The sequence below is a fragment of the Salvia hispanica genome, chromosome 6 (assembly GCF_023119035.1).
Source record: "Salvia hispanica cultivar TCC Black 2014 chromosome 6, UniMelb_Shisp_WGS_1.0, whole genome shotgun sequence".
NCBI classification, from domain to species: Eukaryota; Viridiplantae; Streptophyta; class Magnoliopsida; order Lamiales; family Lamiaceae; genus Salvia; species Salvia hispanica.
In genome coordinates this window covers 29401846-29425344 of record NC_062970.1, presented here as the reverse complement: position 1 = coordinate 29425344, position 23499 = coordinate 29401846, and the positions used below count along the sequence as shown (strand labels likewise).

Below are 23499 nucleotides of genomic sequence, written 5' to 3'. Positions count from 1 at the left end.
ATTTGCCACGTGTAATTTTCGTTTTTATTAATAAAATAAAAAAAGATAAAAAAAATGTCAAATTAGGGTTTTAGATGAAAATGTCAATATAGTGTTTCAGAAATATCAACACAATGCTTTGAGAATGTCAACATATTGCTTTAAGAATGTTAACCCATTGCTTATATTGACATTCTACATGTATTATATTGACATATTTTATATAGTATGTTGACATTTCTGCTTGTACGAAAAAAATTGAAAAAATTTCGAATTTTTTTTTCAAATTTTGACGTCGGAACATATGCATGTATGATATCGTTGGAATCCTTATAAAATTATCTTTAATTTGATATATGTTATATGAATTTAACGTTTTGGGATTTCTTTTAAAAGTTAGTTATAACTAAACATGTAGTTAATTGACATTAATACCCCTATTGATATTTTATGAAATTAATCTTATGGCTTTATTGACGTTTTTTGTTGATCGTATTGACATTTCGTGGTTGATGATCTAGACCCTTAATTTGAATATTTAATGGCTATTATTTAGTTGTAGTTAGCAATTAAGTATTGAGTTAGCAATATAACACTCCCCTTATCTTCTATATATATATTCTTGTTCGTGCAAAAGCAGTTAACACTATTTACATTTATTATTAGATTTTTCTTAGTAATTATAACAATTAAAATTTATGAATAAAAATTAAATTATTTAATTTTATTAGATAACTAAAAATTGCATAATTAAAAAATTTATAAAATAAATTAAAAAATACATAATTAAAAAAAAAAAAAAAACCATGCATAATTCAGTTAAAGTTTTGTGAGTAGATCATATTCGACGTAGCCGAAGTGTTTCTAGATTTTCTCAACTACACTTGTTGGAGTAGATCATATTGATCTCTAACGCATATCGACTCATGATGAGTTACGTACACTCATAATTCTAGAGGAGCACCTTAAATAGGAGGGTCGCTTGCAATCGAGGTATGGGAGGGTCGGCTTCAGTGCTCATTTAACCATAACACAGTCAGATGGAAAATATAACATCATTTTTCAAAAAATTACAGAAGTACTTACAATTTTATCAAAAAGTTCTCCGCCAGTCACAAACTCCAGAACTATGTATATCTTTGATTGACTGGCTAAAACCTAGTAGGAAGATAAATATAAGAGAAAGTCAGCAAGCAAATCAATGGATCCTGATGTTCTAATGTGGTTCTAATCAAAAAATCCAAGTGGACAATTACTAAGTATACCTCATGCAGCCTCACTATACAAGGATGTCTGACAATCTTCATTATTGAGATCTCTCGTTTTATCTGTGAACCAACAAATGTGTCACCAATATGATTTGATAAAGAAAGAGAAGTGAAAAAAAAAACACCATATAGCTCCAGATACCCAGATCAGGAAGAGCATAATGCGCTTCGAGTTCATTAAAACAATACCCCAACTAGAATTTCCAGAAATATAAGATTCTTCCACTTGCTTCCCTGTACCTTCTGGAAGAGTGATGATTCTTCACAGAAGGAATAGACTAAAGAAGCTTTATATATCAAGTTGCACCATAGTTTTGTTTCTTTTTTCAAGAAAAAGAAAAGGATTACTGAATGTCAATGTACAGATAATTATTTTATTGAAGCGCTGAAGACTAACTGATAAATTATACTAGCAGATAGTAATAGCATAACAAAAAAAAAACAGTAAAATTTGTAACAATAGCAACATCTACAAATAAATTTTATACCTGATCAACCATCTTGTGCTTGAGAATAGTAGTCTTGGCCAAGATTTTGATGGCCACATTGTCACCCGTCTCTGTGTTGTGCGCAAACTTAACTTTTGCAAATGTTCCCTCTCCAATGGTTCTTCCAAGCTCATATTTTCCAACTTTTCTCTTCGCTCCCATCATTTTCTGTTTGGAAATGCAAAAGTTCCAAAAATATCCAGTTTTATTGCATACAGAAGTCAACTTTATGAAGCAGCCATAGAAAATAATTGCACCAATTAATGATCATGATTCATTAAGGCGCTAATTTACAGTAATCAGATAGGATTCTTCTTCCAACCAATCGCAGAAGTGGTAAGAATCCAATTGAATTGATCGCAACGCATGGAAAACGAATAAAATTGGAGATTGAAATCAGCGAAAAATCATGTTTTCATATAGAGATATGTATATAATGCACCAGGCAGAAGCTTGTAATTTTCCCCCACAAAGATGAGCAAAAAGCAAGAGAATTAGGAGAGACGAGACAGAATGAGGCGCTGCAATAGCATTTACGGCGTGTGAGATGAGCTAATACCGTCAATCGGGGAGTATAGCCGCCAGAAACAGATCGGGTCGCCGGAGCCGGAGCTGGGGTTGATGCTGATGCTGATGCTTAAGCTGGAGTACTAACAAAAGCTAAGCTGGGAGAATACTTTATAATTACTCAATTTAAAGTCTCTTTTCACTAGAACCAAAGTCCAACCAATCGCTATAATTACTACTAGTATAAAAACGTCAAAACTGGTTCTGAATTTATGACAATTTTATGTTTTTGGTACTAAATATTATCTTTTTGATTTTTTTATCCTGGACACATAAAATTTTGATCATTTTGGTCCTCCGTCAACATTCCACTAAAAACTAACAGTCAACGATTTTAATTCCGGTTTTGACCAAATTAAACTTTTAATAATTATTTTTTACTCCCTAATTAATTCTCTAATTATTTTTATAAATAATTCTTTTAAAATTAGAATTATTCTAATTATTTCCAAATTAAAATTAAAATTATTCTAATTATATCCCGACGCCTTGTACACCGTCGCGCAATCCGTCGTTGCTCCCCTGGCCAACTCCGCCCTCCCCTACCTCATTCCGCCGTGCGATGATAAGTTGCTGTCAAGCAGCGGCTGCCGCAACGACATCGGGGGCAGCCCAAATTGTCTCCATACCTCGAAGAGTTGACAGCTTCATTGTCCCAATCCTCATCACATCCCAATGGTATAAGAACATGCTTTCCATAATTAATCATCAACCCCCAATAACTGCTAGGGTTAATAGTTAAACTTAACCCACTCAAATTGTGTGACAGTGGCCAAAACATCCCGAAATGTCTACACATGAACGTTACGTGTCATATGTCTTCATGGGATCGATCCTTACTTCCCTATGCTAGTTAATAGCTAGTGAGTTAAGGTTTTGATAGGCTAGAGTCAAGCGCTCAACAACACGACTAGGTCTAAGGTGTCCCTCTTGACGAGGTTAACATACACGCACACTACTATATAGTTGACTTCAAACATAATCATATAACGTACAATAACATCTTTAACCGTAACATATGTACTGTCGAATGTGTGGGCGTATCATAACTGTAATGATTATGTCATACTTATATATGATGAATACTCTTTTAGCTATTCTGACGTATGCAAAGTGGAAAGTATCTTGATTATCCAAATAAATTAGTCGACAATGGTCGATATTTATGTGCTTTGCACGTCATTCCGCTTGGCATGCAATATGATCTTGCAACGTACAGTCCAACATGTAACTGTAATATAACTATAATAATAATGTCACAATTATATAGGTAGTAGGATAAATACTCTTTCAAAATATGATCATGTAACGTACTGTCAGATGTGTTATCTATCCTACCAAACATGACCTAACATGTCATATAACTTGGTGTTGAACGTGTAACTCTTTCGTAACTATAATGATAACTAGTGATACTATCATATAGTATAATACATGCATAACTGGCATGAAAATAGACCATAGAATATGTGTACCTTGCTACAATAATTTTGGTCATAATATATATTGAACTTATATTTCTATACATATATAATTAATATATGTTTTTTATCAAATATTTACCATGTAAATATATACACAATAAAATTTGGACATATAATGAAAGTAGTTTATTAGTATAAGATGGTAAAGTATCACGCCCAACATATTTTACTAAACATAGTGTGCACATAATGATAGTGAGATGGTAAAGTACCACATTCAAAATATTTCACTAAACATAGTACATTCACCTTCAAGTATTCACTCATTTATAAAGAATTAATTATTCAGCTACATTTAGTAATTCGTTGACACTCCCAACCAAAATTGGGATATGATCCATTGAACAAAGACTAGTCTAATTTTAGTAAAAGTTCCAAAAATGCAAGGTAATGAAATTTGTTATGTTAATTGAATTTAATTGTTGCAAAGGTGGAGAGCTATGCGAGTAAAAAATTAAAGAAAGATAAGGCGCAAATGGCAAAATGTGTGACCGAAAAAACCGGTTTGCGGGCATGATTCATTGAACGCGGTTAGAACTTAGAATTCATCAGCCTTGAGCTCTTTCCGGCCATAATCATGAATCTAAAGACTTTTGACACCTCACCCAATTCTTCATTATATATATATATTCTCAGCAATTCAAAACCACCTCGTTTTATCCTTCTCTTCTCTTTCTTTTGTTTTCTCTCTCCTTTTTCTTTTTGCCCAACTATAGGGTTGGGTTGTTCATCAAGGTTTTAACTTTTAAGTGATCTTTTTTTATTGGAATGCAAAAATTGGCTCTAATCTTTATCTGGGTTGAGTTGATTTTGTTGCTAAGCTTTGTCTTTTTGGCTCTCTTTTGGGGATTTTCTTGTGAGAAACAGCCATGTCTGCTCTTGTCAATTACAGAGGTGAGTTGATTCATCAAGATTTGATTTTTATTTTCTTTAATTGTGGGAGTTTTTGGTTTACTGTAAATTATTTCTTGGTTGCTGTATATGGCGCTTTTTTCTTGGCTAATGAATGGATTCTTGAATTTATTTATAGAATTCTTTTCTAGGTTAGAAATGGGAATTGTCTTAAATCTTAATTGTGTTCATGAGATTCTTCCTAGGTAAGAAAGTGTACTGGATTTGGGATTACCAATGGTGTGCTTAGCAAATTAAGTTCTTTAGTGGTGAATATGCAATCATAAACAAATCGTTAGATTTAATATTTTTATTTTGGAATCCAGTATATGCTATAGGTAGGTAATTGGGATTAAAAGCTTATTAATTTGATTGGAACTAAAGAGATCAAGATATTCACCTAAGTAAGTATTCCAATCATGATTTCTCTTGCCTAATTGTGTTAGGGTTTTGGGAAGAAGCATTAATGTAATTGGTTTTGGGATTGACTGATTTAGGGTAAAACATCTTCCCATTTGAGAATAATCTTGGTACAATATAGCTGACATTGATTTTTTGCCCAATCAGGTGATGGTGATATGTATCCTGGGCCTTCATTTTATTCCGGAGATTTTGGCCTCTTACTCTCCATCGACTCCCACGTGGAGATCTATTGCCCGCCTAGGAAGCGCTCGCGGATCAGTGGCCCTTGTGTCGTTAGTGGGAACATCTTCGAGGACAAGAGACCATCTATTGATGTCCTCCCAGATGAATGCCTGTTCGAGATCTTCAGGCGCTTGCCTGGTGGTCGAGAGAGGAGCTCCACTGCATGTGTTTCAAAGCGGTGGCTCGCAATCTTGAGCAGTGTCCGCAGTTCTGAGTTTTACAACAAGAAACACGTCTCTGCGGATGACGATATGGAAGTGGAATGCGATGGATTCCTCACTAGGTGCGTGGAAGGAAAGAAGGCAACAGATGTGAGGCTTTCCGCCATTGCAGTTGGAACATCTAGCCGTGGAGGGCTTGGGAAGCTTTCTATCCGGGGAAGCAACTCTATAAGGGGTGTTTCTAACTCTGGTTTGTCAGCAATAGCTCGTGGTTGCCCTTCCCTCAAGGCTCTCTCTTTGTGGAACGTGCCCTCCATCGGTGATGAAGGGCTATTTGAGATTGCTAGAGAGTGCCATTCGTTGGAGAAGCTAGACCTTTGCCAATGTCCTTCAATCTCAAACAAGGGTTTGGCCGCTGTTGCAAAGAGCTGTCCGAGTTTGACTGCAGTGACTATTGAATCGTGTTCGAACATTGGCAATGATGGCCTGCAAGCACTTGCCAAATGCTGTTCGAAGTTGCAGTCAATCACCATCAAAGATTGTGCGCGTGTTGGGGATCAGGGTATCGCCAGCCTCTTGGCATCGGCTTCTGCCTTGACGAAGGTGAAACTTCAGTCACTCAACATCACAGATTACTCGGTTGCTGTGATAGGACACTGCGGAAAAGCAATTACGAATCTTGTCCTATGCGGGCTTCAAAACGTGAGCCAGAAGGGCTTCTGGGTGATGGGCAACGCACGAGGTCTTCAGTCACTGTTGTCTTTTACCGTTAGCTCATGCAGGGGAATAACTGACTTGAGCATCGAAGCAGTGGGGAAAGGCTGCCCGAACTTGAAACACATGTGTGTCCGCAAGTGTTGCTTTGTGTCCGACAACGGGCTTGTGGCTTTTGCCAAGTCGACTAGCTCTCTAGAAAGCTTGCAGTTGGAGGAGTGCAATAGGATTACGCAAGTAGGGATCTTGACTGCTCTTTCCAGCATCAGTTCTAAACTGAAGTCTGTTTCTTTGGTTAAGTGCTTGGGAATCAAGGATCTATCAACTGAGTTTTCGACGCTCTCCCCATGTGAGTCTCTTCGTTCTTTGTCGATACGAAGTTGTCCCGGATTCGGAAGTACTAGTTTGGCTATGGTTGGGAAGTTATGCCCCCATCTGCATAACTTGGATCTGAGTGGACTTTGCGGGATCACGGACGCCGGGCTTCTCCCGCTCCTTGAGTGTTGCGAGGGAGGGCTCGCCAAGGTTAATCTTAGCGAGTGCTCGAATTTGAGTGACGAAGTGGTCTTGGCTTTGGCTAGGTTGCACGGTGCGACACTTGAATTGGTGAATCTCGATGGGTGCCAGAAGATAACCGATGCAACCCTAGTGGCGCTGGCTGATAGCTGCCCGTTGCTCAACGATCTCGACGTGTCCAAGTGCTTGGTAACGGATGCTGGTGTCACTGCTTTGTCGCATGGGGTGCAATTCAATCTGCAAGTTCTCTCCTTGTCGGGGTGCTCGATGGTGTCGAACAAGAGCGTCCCCGCTCTGGAGAGAATGGGGGGGATGCTTGTGGGCTTGAATCTCCAACACTGCAATTCCATCAGCAACCACCAGGTGGAGATGCTCACTGGGAAGCTGTGGAGATGCGATATACTATCGTAAGTGTGATCGAGCAAGTTAGCATCACCCGAACATCAGTGGTTTTTTAGCGAGCGCGGGCGTGGTTGGGTTGTTTTCCATGGAGACCAAGGCGAATCAGTTTTTTTCCTATTTTTGCAGGCTTCTTTGTATTTAACAAGCCTGTTGAAGCACTCCTTTTTAGGACTCTCTTATGGGAGAGTCTGCCTCTTTTGACTGCCTTTGGTTTCTAGAGAATACAGTCCGACCACTCCGTGCTCGTTGATCTTGATGTCGTGTTATGGTGCTGCTCCTAAGCTCCCACCAGTGCTCCGTCCGGTCCATGCAGTGTCAATAAAGCATTTGCTTGTTTCGTTTTCATTTCCATGTCTCGTCTGGTCGTCTTCGCAGTCGTGTCTTGATAAAACTGTTGCTAGCTAGTATGGTTTCTTAGTGTGTGTTTGTTTGTTTGTTAAGCTTGAGTTGCGTATGGATGGTAGTCAATGAGAGTGAGGTGTTAGGGAGGACATGACCATGGCAGCCTGTTGCTGCCATTACAGCCTTTCTAGGCTGTTTTTGTTGTGTCTTCTTTTTTTGATAGGATTGAAAAATCCTATTTCTGCACCTTACCTCACTCACTACCTCCCTTTTATGTTCAATAAGGAAATGAAATTGTGTTTTGTGTCTTACTACTTCTGGTGTTGCTCTTGCTTCTGTTTTTTCTATATATGATTTCTCTACTTTTTTTTGGCAAGGGATCATGAGATGCATCGTTATACAATTCGATGTATATATATACATTACATGATGCTAACTGAAGTGGAAAATATAATTTGATGAAGGATTTGGAATGATTGATAAATAGTATTAAATAGTGAATCATGAGAATATAATAATGTTGTGTTTGGAGTTAGCATTTATACCCCACAGTCAGAAGGTTGTGTGAATGTAGTCATATTCATATATTATATATACACCTTTATATTTTATTTTGATTCAATGAACTTGCTTTGCTTGGCCCATCTCTACTCTCAACTTTTCTATTTCTAGATATGATTACTTTTTCTCTGGTTGGATTTACCGTGGGTTTTTGCTATAAGGCTGGCAATTATTATGCAAAAGTTCATTTTTCATACAAATTTTCAATCTTTTTATTTTGTATATTGTTGGTTACGTATTCTGTTGTTAATCAGGCTATTATTAGCTTATAAGGAGACTTAATTGAAATCTGCAGTATTGGCTTCAACCTATTTACCAATATACTCCTATCAAATTTTTTGATAAACGTTTGAGCATTAATTAATATATTATTAAAATAGATATGAACATATTAAAAATTTGTGTTGGATTGTTTATTTTTTGTTTTTTTTTTTTTATGTAAGAGGATCAATAATGGTTCCCCGTCTACCTTCACCCGACCTATTAGTTAGAGGGAAAGCGTTTGACCAACTGAGTTATTAGAATGTCCACGGTAGTGGCACAGCCACGCCATAGTCACAAAAAAAAAAAAAAACTTTTCCGCCTAGTCATTACAGTCATGGCTCAGCCAAAAAAACTTGTCCACCCACGCCTCACATTTTTTTAATTATTGGTATATTTTAATTGGACTAAAACAAAATTGATTGGATAAAAATAAATAGAATGAAAAAAAATGAATTAGAAATAGATATTTTATAGATAAAAATTAAAGAATTTTAAAAAAAAAATTGATTTTGACCACCATCTTCCCACCCGGCATAGCCTGGTACTCAACGCTTCCCCTACCGCCTCGGCATCCCTCCGGCTTGCAATATACCACAACGGCTGCGCTGCGCAACACGGCGGCCGCCGCCGTGCTGCTATTCTGGTTACTCTTAGGTAGAGATGCCCGAGGTTTACGGTTCAGGCAGTTAACCGCGAAACCATAACCGGCCATTACGGTTCCGAACTGGAACCGTGAGATTTAAATCGAACTGTAACCGTCACTTTTGGAACAGTGGTTCGGTTCAGGTTCCAAAATTTCAGAACCGGACCGTGTCAGAACCGCCGGTTCTGGACGGTTCCAAACCGGAACCGCGAAAAACTGCCGGAAAACCGTGAAACCGAGCCGGAACCGCAAAAAACCGTCGGAAACCGGCGGTTCGGAATTGTGAAAAATCGTAAAAACCGTCGATCCGAACCAGAACCGTAACCGCCAGTTTTGGAACCGGAACCGAAACCACAAAACACCCTCACGGTTCGATTCCGTTTCAACAATTTTCAAAATCGGAACCGGTGGTTCCGAACTGTAACCACTGCTTCCGGAACTGTGGGCTTCTTTACTCTCAGGGACTCCTAATGTCTCTATTGTTTTTCAACACTAAACCTCGGTAAATAATTTATGCAAGCATCTAATTAGTTTTTAATATACATAAAATTTTAGATTAAAAAAAGGGTTTTTGGCTCTAAAAATCATAAACTTTCCCCGAATTCCAGTTTTTCCCATAAATTTTCAAATTTGTTTTTAAAACCACGAACTTTCGATTCGTATGCAATTTGCCAACCCGAATTAAACTTTTGAGCTATATATGACGTTTTTCTTCAAAATATTGCTTTTTCTCGTAATTTATTGTGATTCGATCAAATCATGCATATGTAGCTAGTCATATTGCATTTTTTTTAAAAATCTTTTTTGTTCTTCTCTGTCTGTACGTGTGTTTTTATTTATTCTTTTTTCCTGTTTTTATTTTCTTTTTTTTTTCAAGAAAAGCATTGATGACAATATTTGTGTGTTATAACTTAGAAAAAAGCAATTTATCTATAAAGAGTCCTATTATCCACAAATCCACTCTTAAAGACCGAACTAAAGACCAAATTAGGGCCATCCATTTTCTTAAGCTTGTAGTTAGGATTAATTTATAATTAATTTAATATTTTATTTAATAAAACTTTTTTATTTTATTTTATTTTTATTTTTATTTTTATTTATTTTTTATTGTTTATTATTTTTTTAAATTTTTCTTATTTTTTTTCTTCAATAAAAATTTGTCGGAGTAAAATAATGAACTATATTCAGTAAATAATGAACTAAATGAAGTATGTAATGAAGTAATTTTGACATGGTATTGAAATACATTAATGATACAACAAATTTTAGTGTTAAACGTAAGCGGTAGTAATGAACTATATTCAATAAATAATGAACCAAATGAATGTTAATAATGAAGTAAATATGACATTTTATTGAAATACAATGTTAACTGTGTTAAACGTCAAGCAGTAATAATGAAATTATTACTTCATTCCATTAGTTTAATACTTCATCCCGTTAACTTATTACATTTTTCAGTCATGCTATTACTTCATTCCATTAGTTTATTACATCATTCCTTTAGTTTATGACTTCATCCCGTTAATTTATTACTTCATTCAGTCATGCTATTACTTCATTCCATTAGTTTATTACTTCATAATGTGTTATGACATAATTATCTTTCAGTTGAAGTAAATTCGGTATATAATGAATGCGAAAATTTACTTCATAACATACGTTCATTTAGTTCATTATGCAGTGAATATAGTTCATTATATACCGCATTTACTTCAATCGAGAGACAATTATGTCATAACACATTCTGAAGTAATAAACTAATGAAATGAAGTAATAGCATAACTGAATGAAGTAATAAGTTAATTACCACCTCTTGACGTTTAACACAATTAACATTGTATTTCAATAAAATGTCATATTCACTTCATTACTAAAGTTCATTTGGTTCATTATTTAGTGAATATAGTTCATTATGTGGTAAGTTGAATTTAGTTGTAGATGAAGTCAAGCGGAATATTTATCAATGCTGAAATCCATAGAGACCAAATCTGCCGGCAGCACCAAATCTCGGCGGCAGCATATCTCAACACCGACTGCCTCGATATAAATCGATCATCATCCAACATCGACTGCGGCAGCACACCCGCCTCCTCTTTCCTAACCTCCCTCCGGCTTCCCTCCCCCCGCCGTCGTCTGCCCATTCACACCCAATTTTTTCCCCATCCGAATCCTTCCACTTCCTCACTGGCGGCGCAAGTTCCTGCTCCCTCTCCTTCCGCTCTTTCTCCTTCTCTTCCTTCGCCCTATCCTTCGCAACAGAAGCAGCAGTAGCAGCCTCGCCGTTCGGAGCAGGCTGCGGCCGCCCCGCCTTGAGGTCCAGGTTCGAATTCGACGGCTTCAGCCTCGCATGTGGAAGCTCCGGCGACGGAAGGGCGTCAATTTGGCCGGAATCGCTGGCATAGGTCTCGCCGAAGAATTTAAAGCGGAATCCGGTGCGTTTCTCCCATGAAGAGGGGGCATTGCAGCGGAATCCTGCCCCGGCAGTGGCAATGGACGCTTGTTGGGGTCTGAACTTGCCATTGATTGATTGAGAGAGGTAGAGAGCTAGCAAGCTACAAATGCATAGCTGCTTAATTAAGAACAAAGCACATTAAATTTGGGGGAGAGAGAGGGGAAATGGGGAGTAGATCTGCGGAGATGGTTACGGTTTTAGAGTGGGAGTCCCAAATTGATTAAAGAGATTTCTCAAAAACGTATGGACCAGATTTGGTCTCTAGTTCGGTCTTTAAAATTGGTTCGACATTGATCACAACTCTATCTATAAATATTTAAAAGAATAGTTTTGAAGATATTTACAAAACTAGCATTATAATAAAATAAAATAAAATAAAATAAAGGCTTTATAACCATAAATCATAAATTATTACGTGTAAGTGCTACTTAGTTGGTTTAGTGGAGTAGTGGAGCACATAAAATCTTCCTATAAGTATTTCCTTTCATGTAAGGTTGAGACACGAAAAAAAAAAGAAACTACATTTAATAAACTTTCGTCCTTCTCCTATGGATATCTAGCTCATCTACTGTAATCTTCTCATTTTCCTTTAGCCGGCAATGATGAAAACACGAGCAAAGAGCCAAAATATTATTTTGCGACGTTCCAAAGAGGAAGTTAACTGCGACCGGGGTGGCATGTATATATGAACGACAAACAAAGTATACAAAGTAAGTAATATTTGTTTATTCGTGTTCTACAAAAGCTTTGTTAATTAGGTCTTAAGGAAGAAGAGTTGAGGAAGATAAAGGAGGAAGAGAGAAGTGTGTGGATGAAATAGAGGCACTGATCTATCTATTATTCTAAGTTCTAGCCCTAAAATAAGATTGTATTTATTTCATTGGATTATATGGATGGTTGGAGGAGGATTGGTGAAATTAAGAGCATCATAGAGTAAGTACATATTAAGGTTCAAAGCAAAATGAAATAATTTATCAAGTATCTCCTCACCAGAGCAAGAGCGAGAGCGAGGGGAGGGGGAACAAAAAGGAGAGAGAAAGCATTCAAACATATTTGACACTGGGAGGAACTGTTTTCCGAATAGCGCTAAGCAAGACGCTGAGCAGCGGCCAGCAATTGTCTCCCGGGGGGTCTCCCGGGGGGCTATATTTCTGGGCTGAGCTTCGTTATTCAAGTGCTAACAAACCAGTTTAAATGAATAATTGAGTTGAAGGAACCTCGATAGGGGGAGTGATCAATTGCTAACTCATCATTTAATTGCTAACTACAACTAATTTAAGGCCATATGATTTTAGAAAACGTGTGGTCTACAATTTGTCACGTGTAATTTTCGTTTTTATGAATTAAATTGAAAAAGATAAAAAAAAAAACACTTCAAATTAGGGTTTTGGATGAAAATATTAATATATTGTTCCGAAAATATCAACACAATGCTTTGAGAATGTGAACACAATGCTTTAAGAATATCAACTCATTGCTTGTATTGACATTCTACATGTATTATATTGATATATTTTATATAGTATGTTGACATTTCTGCATTTACGAAAAAATTAAAAAAATTTGAATTTCTTTTCAAATTTTGACATCGGAACATATGCATGTAGGATATCGTTGGAATCCTTATAAAATTATCTTTAATTTGATATATGTTATATGAATTTAAAGTTTTTGGGATTTCTTTTAAAAGTTAGTTATAACTAATTTTGTAGTTAATTGACATTAATACCCCTATTGATATGTTTTGGAATTAATTCTATGGCCTTATTGACGTTTTTTGTTGATTGTATTGACATTTCAGGATTGATGATCTAGTCCTTTAATCTGAATATCTAATGGCTATTATTTAGTTGTAGTTAGCAATTAAGTATTGAGTTAGCGATATAACACTCCCCACCTCGATATTATTTTAGAACTGAACTATTTTTAAATTTTTATCTTAAAATTAGAGGTTTACTTATATTCTCTGTTATTTGATATTAATACCAATTTACTTGGAAACTGAGGTTACTAATTGATTTTCATTTGCTTTTCCGTTTGAAGTAGTACTATAAAAATCATATACTCCACATATTTTGAATTGAAACTTGAGGTCAAAGAGAAAAGAGGCAAATCCTAGATCCTAACTTAACTAAATGAAAAAACACTAGCAAAAAAGCAAAGTAATAAATAAAATTAAACTCAAAATGAGTAATGGATTAGTAAATGAGTAAATGATGGGTCTACATCATAAATATTAACATTGTAAACGTATGTATACAGATATTACTTATATTAAAAAAATTTAAATTAATATAAAATTATTCTTTCTGTGCTATGCACGGGTGTTACACTAGTTTATGTAACTTTATAATAAAATTACTACTCTACCAAGTAAGATAATTAATTTTTTTGCATATGCATAGCAGTCTATCCGAAAATGCACGCAAAGAAAAAGGTAAATACGTAATTCTTCCTCATCCGTGTTATATAGAACAAAAGTTTCCTATTTTTATTGACTGTACATCGGCTTACAACATAACTTATGTCACGTATAAATCTACAAACAACCTTATCTTTTCCCACACATGAAGCTATCATACATACATACATACATCATAGATAACAATAATGATTTAGATGGTATCTAAGCTATGGTTTTATTGCTTTCTAAGTAATAATAGCTCAAGATTGTGCAATTTGCTTCCGAAAACAGAGTTACTCACGGCACGAACGCACAACCCCCCGTTCTACAAAGGGTTTCTGTATTGCTTTGCTTCGAAACTGGATCAACAAGTCATGGTTCTAAGCAAAGCAGGGCCAGGACTCCCTTCCTTTGCTCTCCAGATTATATGATGGATCTTTTCACACAAATTCTTGTAGAACTGCAGAAGATGATCAGAAACAAAAGGGTGAGTAATGGATCATTTCAGGACTCGGTTTGAATGGTAAAGCACAGCGGACCTTGTGGTATTCAAGTGTGTCTCCAGCGGCCTTACGGACATCCACCATGAAAAGGGATTGTGCAACTTCATATACCTTTGTGGAAGAAGTATGAAGTCAAGAATGTGATACATGACATGTTGAGATATTAAGCATTTGGAAAGCAACCATGAGTTAACATTTATGATTTACCTCGAGCACCACAGCAAATTGACTGGTTTTATTTGCAGATACACCCTCAAGTCTTGTCTGTTAAAAGTATAGAATTTGGAAGTGATTAGGGAATAGTTGAGAATGGTAACCTCAGACCAACATATTTGCAACCTAGACTTGCTATGGAGACATAGCTGAGCCCATCACATTACTGAATAAGGCCGTTGTCAGTTACCAAAAGAGTACGGGGAGAAGGGAAAATGATGCATGTTCCTTCATCTACAAATCTCTTCTGAGATGGCATAGAACATCCAAAAATTTATTTAAAAGATTCAGCCACAGAATTTGAGGGGAAACAGACCTTGTAACTTCTCGTGTGAACCTTGAGTCCCATTGAGCAAGCAGCTTCCTCAATTGCTGAAATTATAACTTTTGCAGGTTGTCGGGAAACAAAACGAGTCTGTCGTTTGACATAATCCTGCATATATGCATGGACCAAACACAACAAAGGCGTGTAGAGTAACAACAAATTTAGAGCCTTCGTCCTTGAAATATAATAATATTGCAGATGTCATGTCATAGTTGAATTTTTATACCTGACGCCTGTCAAACAAGGCCGATAAATTCAAGCCTTGGGAAAGTGTAATCATTTCAAACGCATTCATTATCAAAGGACCACCATCATCATTCCGAGATTCCTCATTTACATATTTGTCCTGAATTTTGAAAGAGTAAAAACTGTTGATTAAATTGCTACACTGAATGAAGAGATACTGACTGGACCAAAGAATGTGATTGTCATTCTTTACATGAAAAAATGTTAGTTAGCAATTGGTATTATAGAAAAAATGACATAATATTTCTAATTCAATTGTCAATACTTACAGATAAAGTAACAGCTTATGGAAAAAACTGATCCAAACCATAAATAATCAACTCAGCACAGAAATTATACAAAAAGAAGAGAACAAACTAACCTCAATGTCATCAAAAACAGCACGAACATCATCCAGATTCACCACTTCATCATCTCTGGGTCTGACAGGAACATAACTTTTTTGGAACCATGAGTCTCGTTTTATTCCTTCAATTTTGATTCGCTGCAAATAGTGGTTACTTAGAAGGGCCAAGCCCTTTCTTGTGGGTCAAAATGGAATGCAGCAACCAGGGGAAGAAACAGGAGAGGGGAAAGAGAGAAGTGATCCAACAAAACTAAGAACTAATGGAAACACTTCATTGTCAATGAGAAGTTGCAAGATGTTGCAAAAGCCTCATGATAATATTAACAATTCCAAAGTTGGACAGAAGTCCAAATGGATTAGAAAAAAAATGAGACCCAATTGCCTTTAGAAAGGTCTAATACCAGCCAATAAATTGCGAATGCCCTTTATACGAGATCAATTTAAATAATAGTAGTATCACATTTCTGTAGAAATCAAATTTACACTTGCTAATTGCATTTCTGCAGGAAAAAATGCTGCAGAAACATTATTCAGTTTGAGTTTATAACTCAGTTGATCCAATATTATCAAGTCACCCCTAAGTGCAAATTTTATAACTCGTATCATATCATATCATATGTTCTAATGTGTAAAATTCAACTTGCTATTATATCTAACTATAAATAGAGATTTTATAATTAATTTTGAACCAACTTTGCAATCACACTCATTCCAAATGGATCCAGTTGATATCTTACCACAGATTACGAGGATTATCTAAAATATTTTTACGAAGGCTAAGGTCCCAGATTTAAAAAAAAGTTGCATCTACGGTAGCTTGATCTATAAGGTTCAATGGTTGTGTCTGATCTGCTATTCTAGAGCTCCAATGTTCGACCACTGTAAAACTCACACCTCTGGTATTTATGCTACTCGCGATTTCTTATTACAGTAGAATGATGATAAGGAGGAAAAAGTGGAGATTTGAGGATACAGCAATTGATTTTTAGAATGAGTAAAAGAGTGTATGCAATGCTTGAAAAATCAAACGTTGAGTTAAGAGATGCCAGGAACAGTGAACAATTGGATATAAACATGGTTTCTGTAGTTACTGTTTCAGGATTTGGGTCAAGGATCTTATGTATCAATGCCATTGCACCCACAGAAAACCAATATGGGCAAGAGAATTGAGCAGCATTAATCTGCAAAACAGGAAAATGACGAAACACAGTTTAAACGGTATTCCTCACAAGTTACAACAGAGCTTCAATGGAAAGGCTAATATAATGCTATTGATATTATATGAAACTAAAAGAAAATCAAGGTATACTAAAACAAACTATAGTTAGAGATTCTTAACCAGTGCTGTTTGAATTCAATTTAATGGCAGATATCACCTTTTTTTTCTGTTTGTAGTCAAAACATGCCACTCTTATTCATGGGAGTAAATCATACGATCCACTGTCCAAGGAAGCCACGGAAAAGTTTTTGTGTCTATTATTACTACTGACGATAGATTTAGCATCTCACTGAATCACCTAGCATGATCGTTTTGATAGAAAACCTAAACCAATTGGATAAGAAATTCATGAAGCATTGAAAAATATAATTTTTTTCACATGTTAATAAATCGTTGTCCATACCATAGTACAGATCCATACCCCTTTGTCCCATTAAATATGAAACGTTTGCTTTTTCACACATGTTTTGAAAAAATGATACTCCCTCCGTCCACCAAAATTTGTCCCATTTTTCCATTTCCGTCCGTCCCCCAAAATTTGTCCCATTTCACTTTTACCATTTTTGGTAATGGACCCCATATTCCACTAACTCATTCCTACTCACATTTTATTATAAAACTAATATATAAAAGTAGGACCTACAATCCACTAACTTTTTCAACTCACTTTCCATTACATTTCTTAAAACCCGTGCCCGGTCAAACCGGGACGAATTTTTGTGGACGGAGGGAGTAATAAATAATTAAAGTGGAGAAAAAATAAAGTAAAAAAGAAAATAATGTAAAGGGGACTCTCCTCTACATTATTCTCTCTCTTAATTTATTTTTCCATCACTTTAGTTATTTATTATAATTTTTCCAAAACAAGTGCGCAAAAGCAAACATTGCATATTTAATGGGACAGAGGGAGTATAATACTTGTAGCATTAAAAAGTATAATGAATTTAGTAACCTTGTTATATAAGGAAGGAAGGTCTATCTCCTCAAATGGCAAATATCCTGCCATTAAAACAAAAAGGATCACGCCGCATGACCAAATATCAGCAGCTGCACCATCATAACCTCGGTTGCTTAGTACCTAAAGCATTAGAAATTATAACAAAGGTCCATAAATGGCAAAGATGATTAAGGACAGCAGATAAGAATCAGGATTTCTCAGGTAATGAATTAAGAAAACTTACAACTTATCAAAATAACTAAGGCCCCACAAGCGTGCAGATTTCAGAAGGTAATATGATTAAGCGGACAGGAGAACAACTATACAGTAGCTTCTATTCAATTAATGGATGTTCAACAGCATATCTTCTCAGATACATATATGAAAAGAAAAGGTTGCAACAAGTGGGGAAATGTAGCCAAGCAAATAAATTAGCAACCACAATGGATCAAAACTCCCATCGCCCGAGTACAAAAGGAGAGAGAGATTCTTGCACAACTAGACATGTTATATGGCCATCTTAATTAATTTTCAAGATCTATAAACCCATGCTTCTAAGACATATACCCAATTTACTCTTAAATTTACATTGTTTACTTCCATAGCAGCATAGAGAGTAGCAACATAGAGATGTAAATTGATATGAGACATCAGGGTGGCAGTTCACCAGATTAGAAATCCCTACCTATTGTATAGTTTTGGTATGACCTTTGTCACCAATATACATTACCTAAAGCTTATTGTCAAGTCTTTTTAAAGCAACTTCATGATTCATCTAGATAAAGTTAGAAGATGCTGCACAATCATATTCAAGAAATAGAAGGCAAGGTGATACACTATTTCCATATCAACTAAGTCCACAAATAACGACACATTTGTTGTATATTTGCCTCAGTCACAAAGGCTTGAAGCCAATCTAGCTGTTCTACAGTTCAAAAGGCTTCTTTAAGACTTAAATAGCCCCTGCTGTTCTGTAGTTCAGAAGGTTTCTTTAGACTTAAATATAGCCCTTTCAGAAATGGTTCCAAATGATGCTGAAAATGTGGCAGGTTAGCAGTGCAGATCCATATTAATCTTTGTTCCCTTTCTCCTTCTCTCTCACACAACACAAACTCACTGATAGTTTTTTCAGACTAGTCCATGTGATGATTGTACAGAGAAAAAGTAGAATTGGTGGTAAAACAAGAAGAAAGGGACAGATTAAATTCTAGCACTCTAATGATCGATCTGCAATACAAGCATAGGAAAAGAGAGCAATAAAATGGTTCAGGCAACTTTTCCAAAAGTATGTTACTCCAAAAAATAAGGAATCCAACTAACCAGTATGTTATTGAAAGTGCATCACAAAATACTCAGACTACGTGTTGCTTCAAGATATCTATCCAACAGAGTTTAGCATCATATGAAAATCATACCTCGGGTGCAACGTAATTTGGAGTCCCACAGGTTGTATGAAGAAGATCAACTCCCTGGACATGGTTCCAGAAAATAGGAGAAAACAGTGAATCACATTTATTGCCCCAATATTAACACAATTAGCAGTACAACATTAAAGAATCATCTAATTTTAAATGGTTATAGTGCTTACCTTTTGAGGTAATGCACTCAGTCCAAAATCAGAAACCTTCAACTTTCCTTGGGAATCAAGGAGCAGGTTTTCAGGCTATACACATAAATTTTAACATTAGAAATACAATAGTAGTAACAGATACCAATTCAATCATCATTAAAGACTTCCGCTCACCTTTAAATCACGGTGGTACACACCCTTACTATGGCAATGTGAAACTACATCAATGAGTTGTTGAAAGTATCTTCTTGATTCATTCTCAGAAAGCCTACCATGGTGAACCTTGGCATCAAGAAATACATGTAGGCCAGTTAATCATGCATATAATCGGAAAAGAAAATAAATTCCACATCATAAGGTTTATAAAAGGGATGACCCCAATATAATGACTTCAATCATTGGTTCTACTTGATCAGAAGGCTCTGAAAATAGATGTACACAAATGCATAGAAATATGTGACCCAAAAGTATCCACATTAGATCTTCCCAATTTTTTTATGACATGATTAGAGATACAAGTCCAGATATGCATATTTGCTTAATGTAATATCCAGAAAAGGAAACAATATTTCAGTTTGCATGTAAGATGGACGGCTTCAGTGCTCATTTAACCATAACACAGTCAGATGGAAAATATAACATCATTTTTCAAAAAATTACAGAAGTACTTACAATTTTATCAAAAAGTTCTCCGCCAGTCACAAACTCCAGAACTATGTATATCTTTGATTGACTGGCTAAAACCTAGTAGGAAGATAAATATAAGAGAAAGTCAGCAAGCAAATCAATGGATCCTGATGTTCTAATGTGGTTCTAATCAAAAAATCCAAGTGGACAATTACTAAGTATACCTCATGCAGCCTCACTATACAAGGATGTCTGACAATCTTCATTATTGAGATCTCTCGTTTTATCTGTGAACCAACAAATGTGTCACCAATATGATTTGATAAAGAAAGAGAAGTGAAAAAAAAAACACCATATAGCTCCAGATACCCAGATCAGGAAGAGCATAATGCGCTTCGAGTTCATTAAAACAATACCCCAACTAGAATTTCCAGAAATATAAGATTCTTCCACTTGCTTCCCTGTACCTTCTGGAAGAGTGATGATTCTTCACAGAAGGAATAGACTAAAGAAGCTTTATATATCAAGTTGCACCATAGTTTTGTTTCTTTTTTCAAGAAAAAGAAAAGGATTACTGAATGTCAATGTACAGATAATTATTTTATTGAAGCGCTGAAGACTAACTGATAAATTATACTAGCAGATAGTAATAGCATAACAAAAAAAAAACAGTAAAATTTGTAACAATAGCAACATCTACAAATAAATTTTATACCTGATCAACCATCTTGTGCTTGAGAATAGTAGTCTTGGCCAAGATTTTGATGGCCACATTGTCACCCGTCTCTGTGTTGTGCGCAAACTTAACTTTTGCAAATGTTCCCTCTCCAATGGTTCTTCCAAGCTCATATTTTCCAACTTTTCTCTTCGCTCCCATCATTTTCTGTTTGGAAATGCAAAAGTTCCAAAAATATCCAGTTTTATTGCATACAGAAGTCAACTTTATGAAGCAGCCATAGAAAATAATTGCACCAATTAATGATCATGATTCATTAAGGCGCTAATTTACAGTAATCAGATAGGATTCTTCTTCCAACCAATCGCAGAAGTGGTAAGAATCCAATTGAATTGATCGCAACGCATGGAAAACGAATAAAATTGGAGATTGAAATCAGCGAAAAATCATGTTTTCATATAGAGATATGTATATAATGCACCAGGCAGAAGCTTGTAATTTTCCCCCACAAAGATGAGCAAAAAGCAAGAGAATTAGGAGAGACGAGACAGAATGAGGCGCTGCAATAGCATTTACGGCGTGTGAGATGAGCTAATACCGTCAATCGGGGAGTATAGCCGCCAGAAACAGATCGGGTCGCCGGAGCCGGAGCTGGGGTTGATGCTGATGCTGATGCTTAAGCTGGAGTACTAACAAAAGCTAAGCTGGGAGAATACTTTATAATTACTCAATTTAAAGTCTCTTTTCACTAGAACCAAAGTCCAACCAATCGCTATAATTACTACTAGTATAAAAACGTCAAAACTGGTTCTGAATTTATGACAATTTTATGTTTTTGGTACTAAATATTATCTTTTTGATTTTTTTATCCTGGACACATAAAATTTTGATCATTTTGGTCCTCCGTCAACATTCCACTAAAAACTAACAGTCAACGATTTTAATTCCGGTTTTGACCAAATTAAACTTTTAATAATTATTTTTTACTCCCTAATTAATTCTCTAATTATTTTTATAAATAATTCTTTTAAAATTAGAATTATTCTAATTATTTCCAAATTAAAATTAAAATTATTCTAATTATATCCCGACGCCTTGTACACCGTCGCGCAATCCGTCGTTGCTCCCCTGGCCAACTCCGCCCTCCCCTACCTCATTCCGCCGTGCGATGATAAGTTGCTGTCAAGCAGCGGCTGCCGCAACGACATCGGGGGCAGCCCAAATTGTCTCGTCATTTTTGTTGTTGTTGGGAATGGTATGTTGCAAGGGTGGCGGTAGTGGAGCGTGATGACTGGCGGCGGATGCCAGAGGCGGAGGAAGGGCATGGCCGGTGGTAGGGGCGCCGCCCAGGCGAAGGTAATAATATGTTTTTGATAATAATATGTTTTTGAGAGCTTCTCCTTCAACTAAGTCGCATTTTGTGTAATAATTATCTTCATTAGGGAATTAATTAGGGAATTTTAAAAGAATAATATTTATAAATAATTTGGGAAATGATTAGAATAATTCTAATTTTAAAAAAATATTTATAAAAATAATTGTGGAATTAATTAGGGAGTAAAAATCAGAATTAAAAGTTTAATTTGGTCAAAATCGGAATTAAAACCGTTGACCGTTAGTTTTTAACGGAAATGTTGATGGAGGACCAAAATGATCAAATTTCCATATGTTCAGGACCAAAAAATCCAAAAGATAATGTTTAGGACCAAAAACGTAAAATTGCCATATGTTCAGGACCAATTTTGACCTATACTCTATAAATAAATTTGACATATGACCACTCCTTTTAAGAAAAAAATATTAAAATGCCTCTCTTTTTATTTCGAGTGTTGCTTCTGATTCTGTATTCAGCATACGTGGTTGTGTTCTGGTTCGATATAGAAATTTATTAACTTGCAAGAATTTGAATGTTTTGATATGCATAATTTATTGACTTGCAAGATGTTGTTGAATAAGAAGAATTGCAAGATGTCTAATTTAGTTAAAATGAGGAAGATGTTGAAAAAGAAGAATTTCAAAGTGTTAATTATAATCGTTTCATTTTTATATTTGCATATTATATAGAATGCTCTCTTGTTTTTGTTTATTTATTTACTATTAGTCACTATTGAAGAGATCGCCCAAATGAATATTGCGTATGGTGCACAGAGTTAGAGTAATTCACGCTCGAAATGGATGGTGATTCCATGATTACTTGATTGGTGACACGTTATTGATTTTATATTGGATATTCTATACAATGAATTTAACATACGTGTATCTAATTTTTATTTTATTTTTTCTCCAACTTACAATTGTTAATGCACTCCGTATTCGATACGTCTCCACACATGATTGTTAACATACTCTATTATTTGTATGTACTTATAATTTGTATACTATACTTTAAATGTATTTTTTAAGAATGTACTCCATATGATGTAGTTACTCTCTCCGACCTAGTCTAAGCGAGACGTTTCATTTTTTGACCTGTTTTTGAAAAAATGATAGTAGTAAATAATTAAAATAAAAGTAAAATGAAATAAAAAAAGAAATAATGTAGAATAAAGTGTCTTTGATTTCGCACTTACTCTTTGAGTTTAATGAAGCACTAGTTTCAAGTTTCAAGTCAATTTCAAAAGAGTAATATTTTTTTTATAATTACACTTTGCATCTTCAATATTTTACTCTATCTTAGCAGTATTTGTAATTTGATAAAATGTGGAAAATTAGTGGGCCAACTGCCAAGACTCAAATCGCAACCAAATTACTCAAATCGGCAGTAAATAAAAAATTGCAATTCGGCCGCCATAACAAATAATACAGCTCACTATTGTCTTCTCAATTTTGAGTTGTAAAATCATGAATATTTCCGGCGCTACTCAGGTTCCGATTCTGAATGATGCATTCACCTTATTATTCTCCTCGATTTTCTCGGTTTTTCCACTCTGCAAGTGCTTGTTTGTATCAGTGTGTACTCTTTTTGGAATGAATTTGAATTTGTTTGTGATGTTATATGATTTTGTGCAGTCTATGGTGCTAAGATCTACCCAAGAAAAGGATGGAATTCGGTA

The 23499-nt window shown here is 35.6% G+C and overlaps 4 protein-coding genes across 4 annotated transcripts in view; 2 read left to right on the top strand and 2 right to left on the bottom strand.

The window, feature by feature from the left end:
* Positions 1-967: 967 nt before the first annotated feature.
* On the bottom strand, positions 968-2429 carry LOC125191972 (CBL-interacting serine/threonine-protein kinase 24-like). The gene is made up of 4 exons (XM_048089415.1): positions 2295-2429; positions 1736-1903; positions 1245-1307; positions 968-1137 (listed from the first exon to the last, which is right to left on the bottom strand). The coding sequence occupies exons 2-4, from the start codon at positions 1898-1900 to the stop codon at positions 1042-1044; spliced, it is 324 nt and encodes a 107-aa protein (XP_047945372.1). The 5' UTR covers positions 1901-1903; positions 2295-2429; the 3' UTR covers positions 968-1041.
* A 1978-nt stretch (positions 2430-4407) lies between these two features.
* Positions 4408-7771, top strand: LOC125194133 (EIN3-binding F-box protein 1-like). Its single transcript, XM_048092184.1, has 2 exons — positions 4408-4680; positions 5245-7771. Exons 1-2 carry the CDS (start codon positions 4656-4658, stop codon positions 7122-7124), a joined length of 1905 nt encoding a protein of 634 aa, XP_047948141.1. The 5' UTR covers positions 4408-4655; the 3' UTR covers positions 7125-7771.
* A 6051-nt stretch (positions 7772-13822) lies between these two features.
* On the bottom strand, positions 13823-21179 carry LOC125195689 (CBL-interacting serine/threonine-protein kinase 24). The gene is made up of 15 exons (XM_048093849.1): positions 21045-21179; positions 20486-20653; positions 19995-20057; positions 19816-19887; positions 19318-19425; positions 19162-19236; positions 18989-19042; positions 17589-17714; positions 16509-16598; positions 15433-15555; positions 15052-15171; positions 14817-14933; positions 14495-14551; positions 14324-14398; positions 13823-14244 (listed from the first exon to the last, which is right to left on the bottom strand). Exons 2-15 carry the CDS (start codon positions 20648-20650, stop codon positions 14149-14151), a joined length of 1341 nt encoding a protein of 446 aa, XP_047949806.1. The 5' UTR covers positions 20651-20653; positions 21045-21179; the 3' UTR covers positions 13823-14148.
* A 2093-nt stretch (positions 21180-23272) lies between these two features.
* Positions 23273-23499, top strand: part of LOC125196315 (nuclear pore complex protein NUP1) — a 4460-nt gene continuing 4233 nt past the window's right edge. The window contains exon 1 of the mRNA XM_048094780.1: positions 23273-23311. Coding sequence (XP_047950737.1) covers positions 23288-23311 — 24 coding nt within the window. The 5' untranslated portion in view covers positions 23273-23287. The remainder of the gene's footprint in view (positions 23312-23499) is intronic.

What these genes read in the sequence shown, in the direction of transcription:
- LOC125191972 (XM_048089415.1), bottom strand. Translation starts at nt 1,900, where the DNA reads ATGATGGGAGCGAAGAGAAAAGTTGGAAAATATGAGCTTGGAAGAACC. An exon ending in AGCACAAGATGGTTGATCAG is followed by an intron (nt 1,308 to 1,735) that starts GTATAAAATTTA and finishes GTTGGTTCACAG; the next exon opens with ATAAAACGAGAGATCTCAAT. An exon ending in GTATAGTGAGGCTGCATGAG is followed by an intron (nt 1,138 to 1,244) that starts GTATACTTAGTA and finishes TCTTCCTACTAG; the next exon opens with GTTTTAGCCAGTCAATCAAA.
- LOC125195689 (XM_048093849.1), bottom strand. Translation starts at nt 20,650, where the DNA reads ATGATGGGAGCGAAGAGAAAAGTTGGAAAATATGAGCTTGGAAGAACC. An exon ending in TGTACCACCGTGATTTAAAG is followed by an intron (nt 19,237 to 19,317) that starts GTGAGCGGAAGT and finishes TTATGTGTATAG; the next exon opens with CCTGAAAACCTGCTCCTTGA. An exon ending in TTGACCCAAATCCTGAAACA is followed by an intron (nt 15,556 to 16,508) that starts GTAACTACAGAA and finishes CACTATTTGCAG; the next exon opens with CGAATCAAAATTGAAGGAAT.
- LOC125194133 (XM_048092184.1), top strand. Translation starts at nt 4,656, where the DNA reads ATGTCTGCTCTTGTCAATTACAGAG. An exon ending in TGCTCTTGTCAATTACAGAG is followed by an intron (nt 4,681 to 5,244) that starts GTGAGTTGATTC and finishes TTGCCCAATCAG; the next exon opens with GTGATGGTGATATGTATCCT.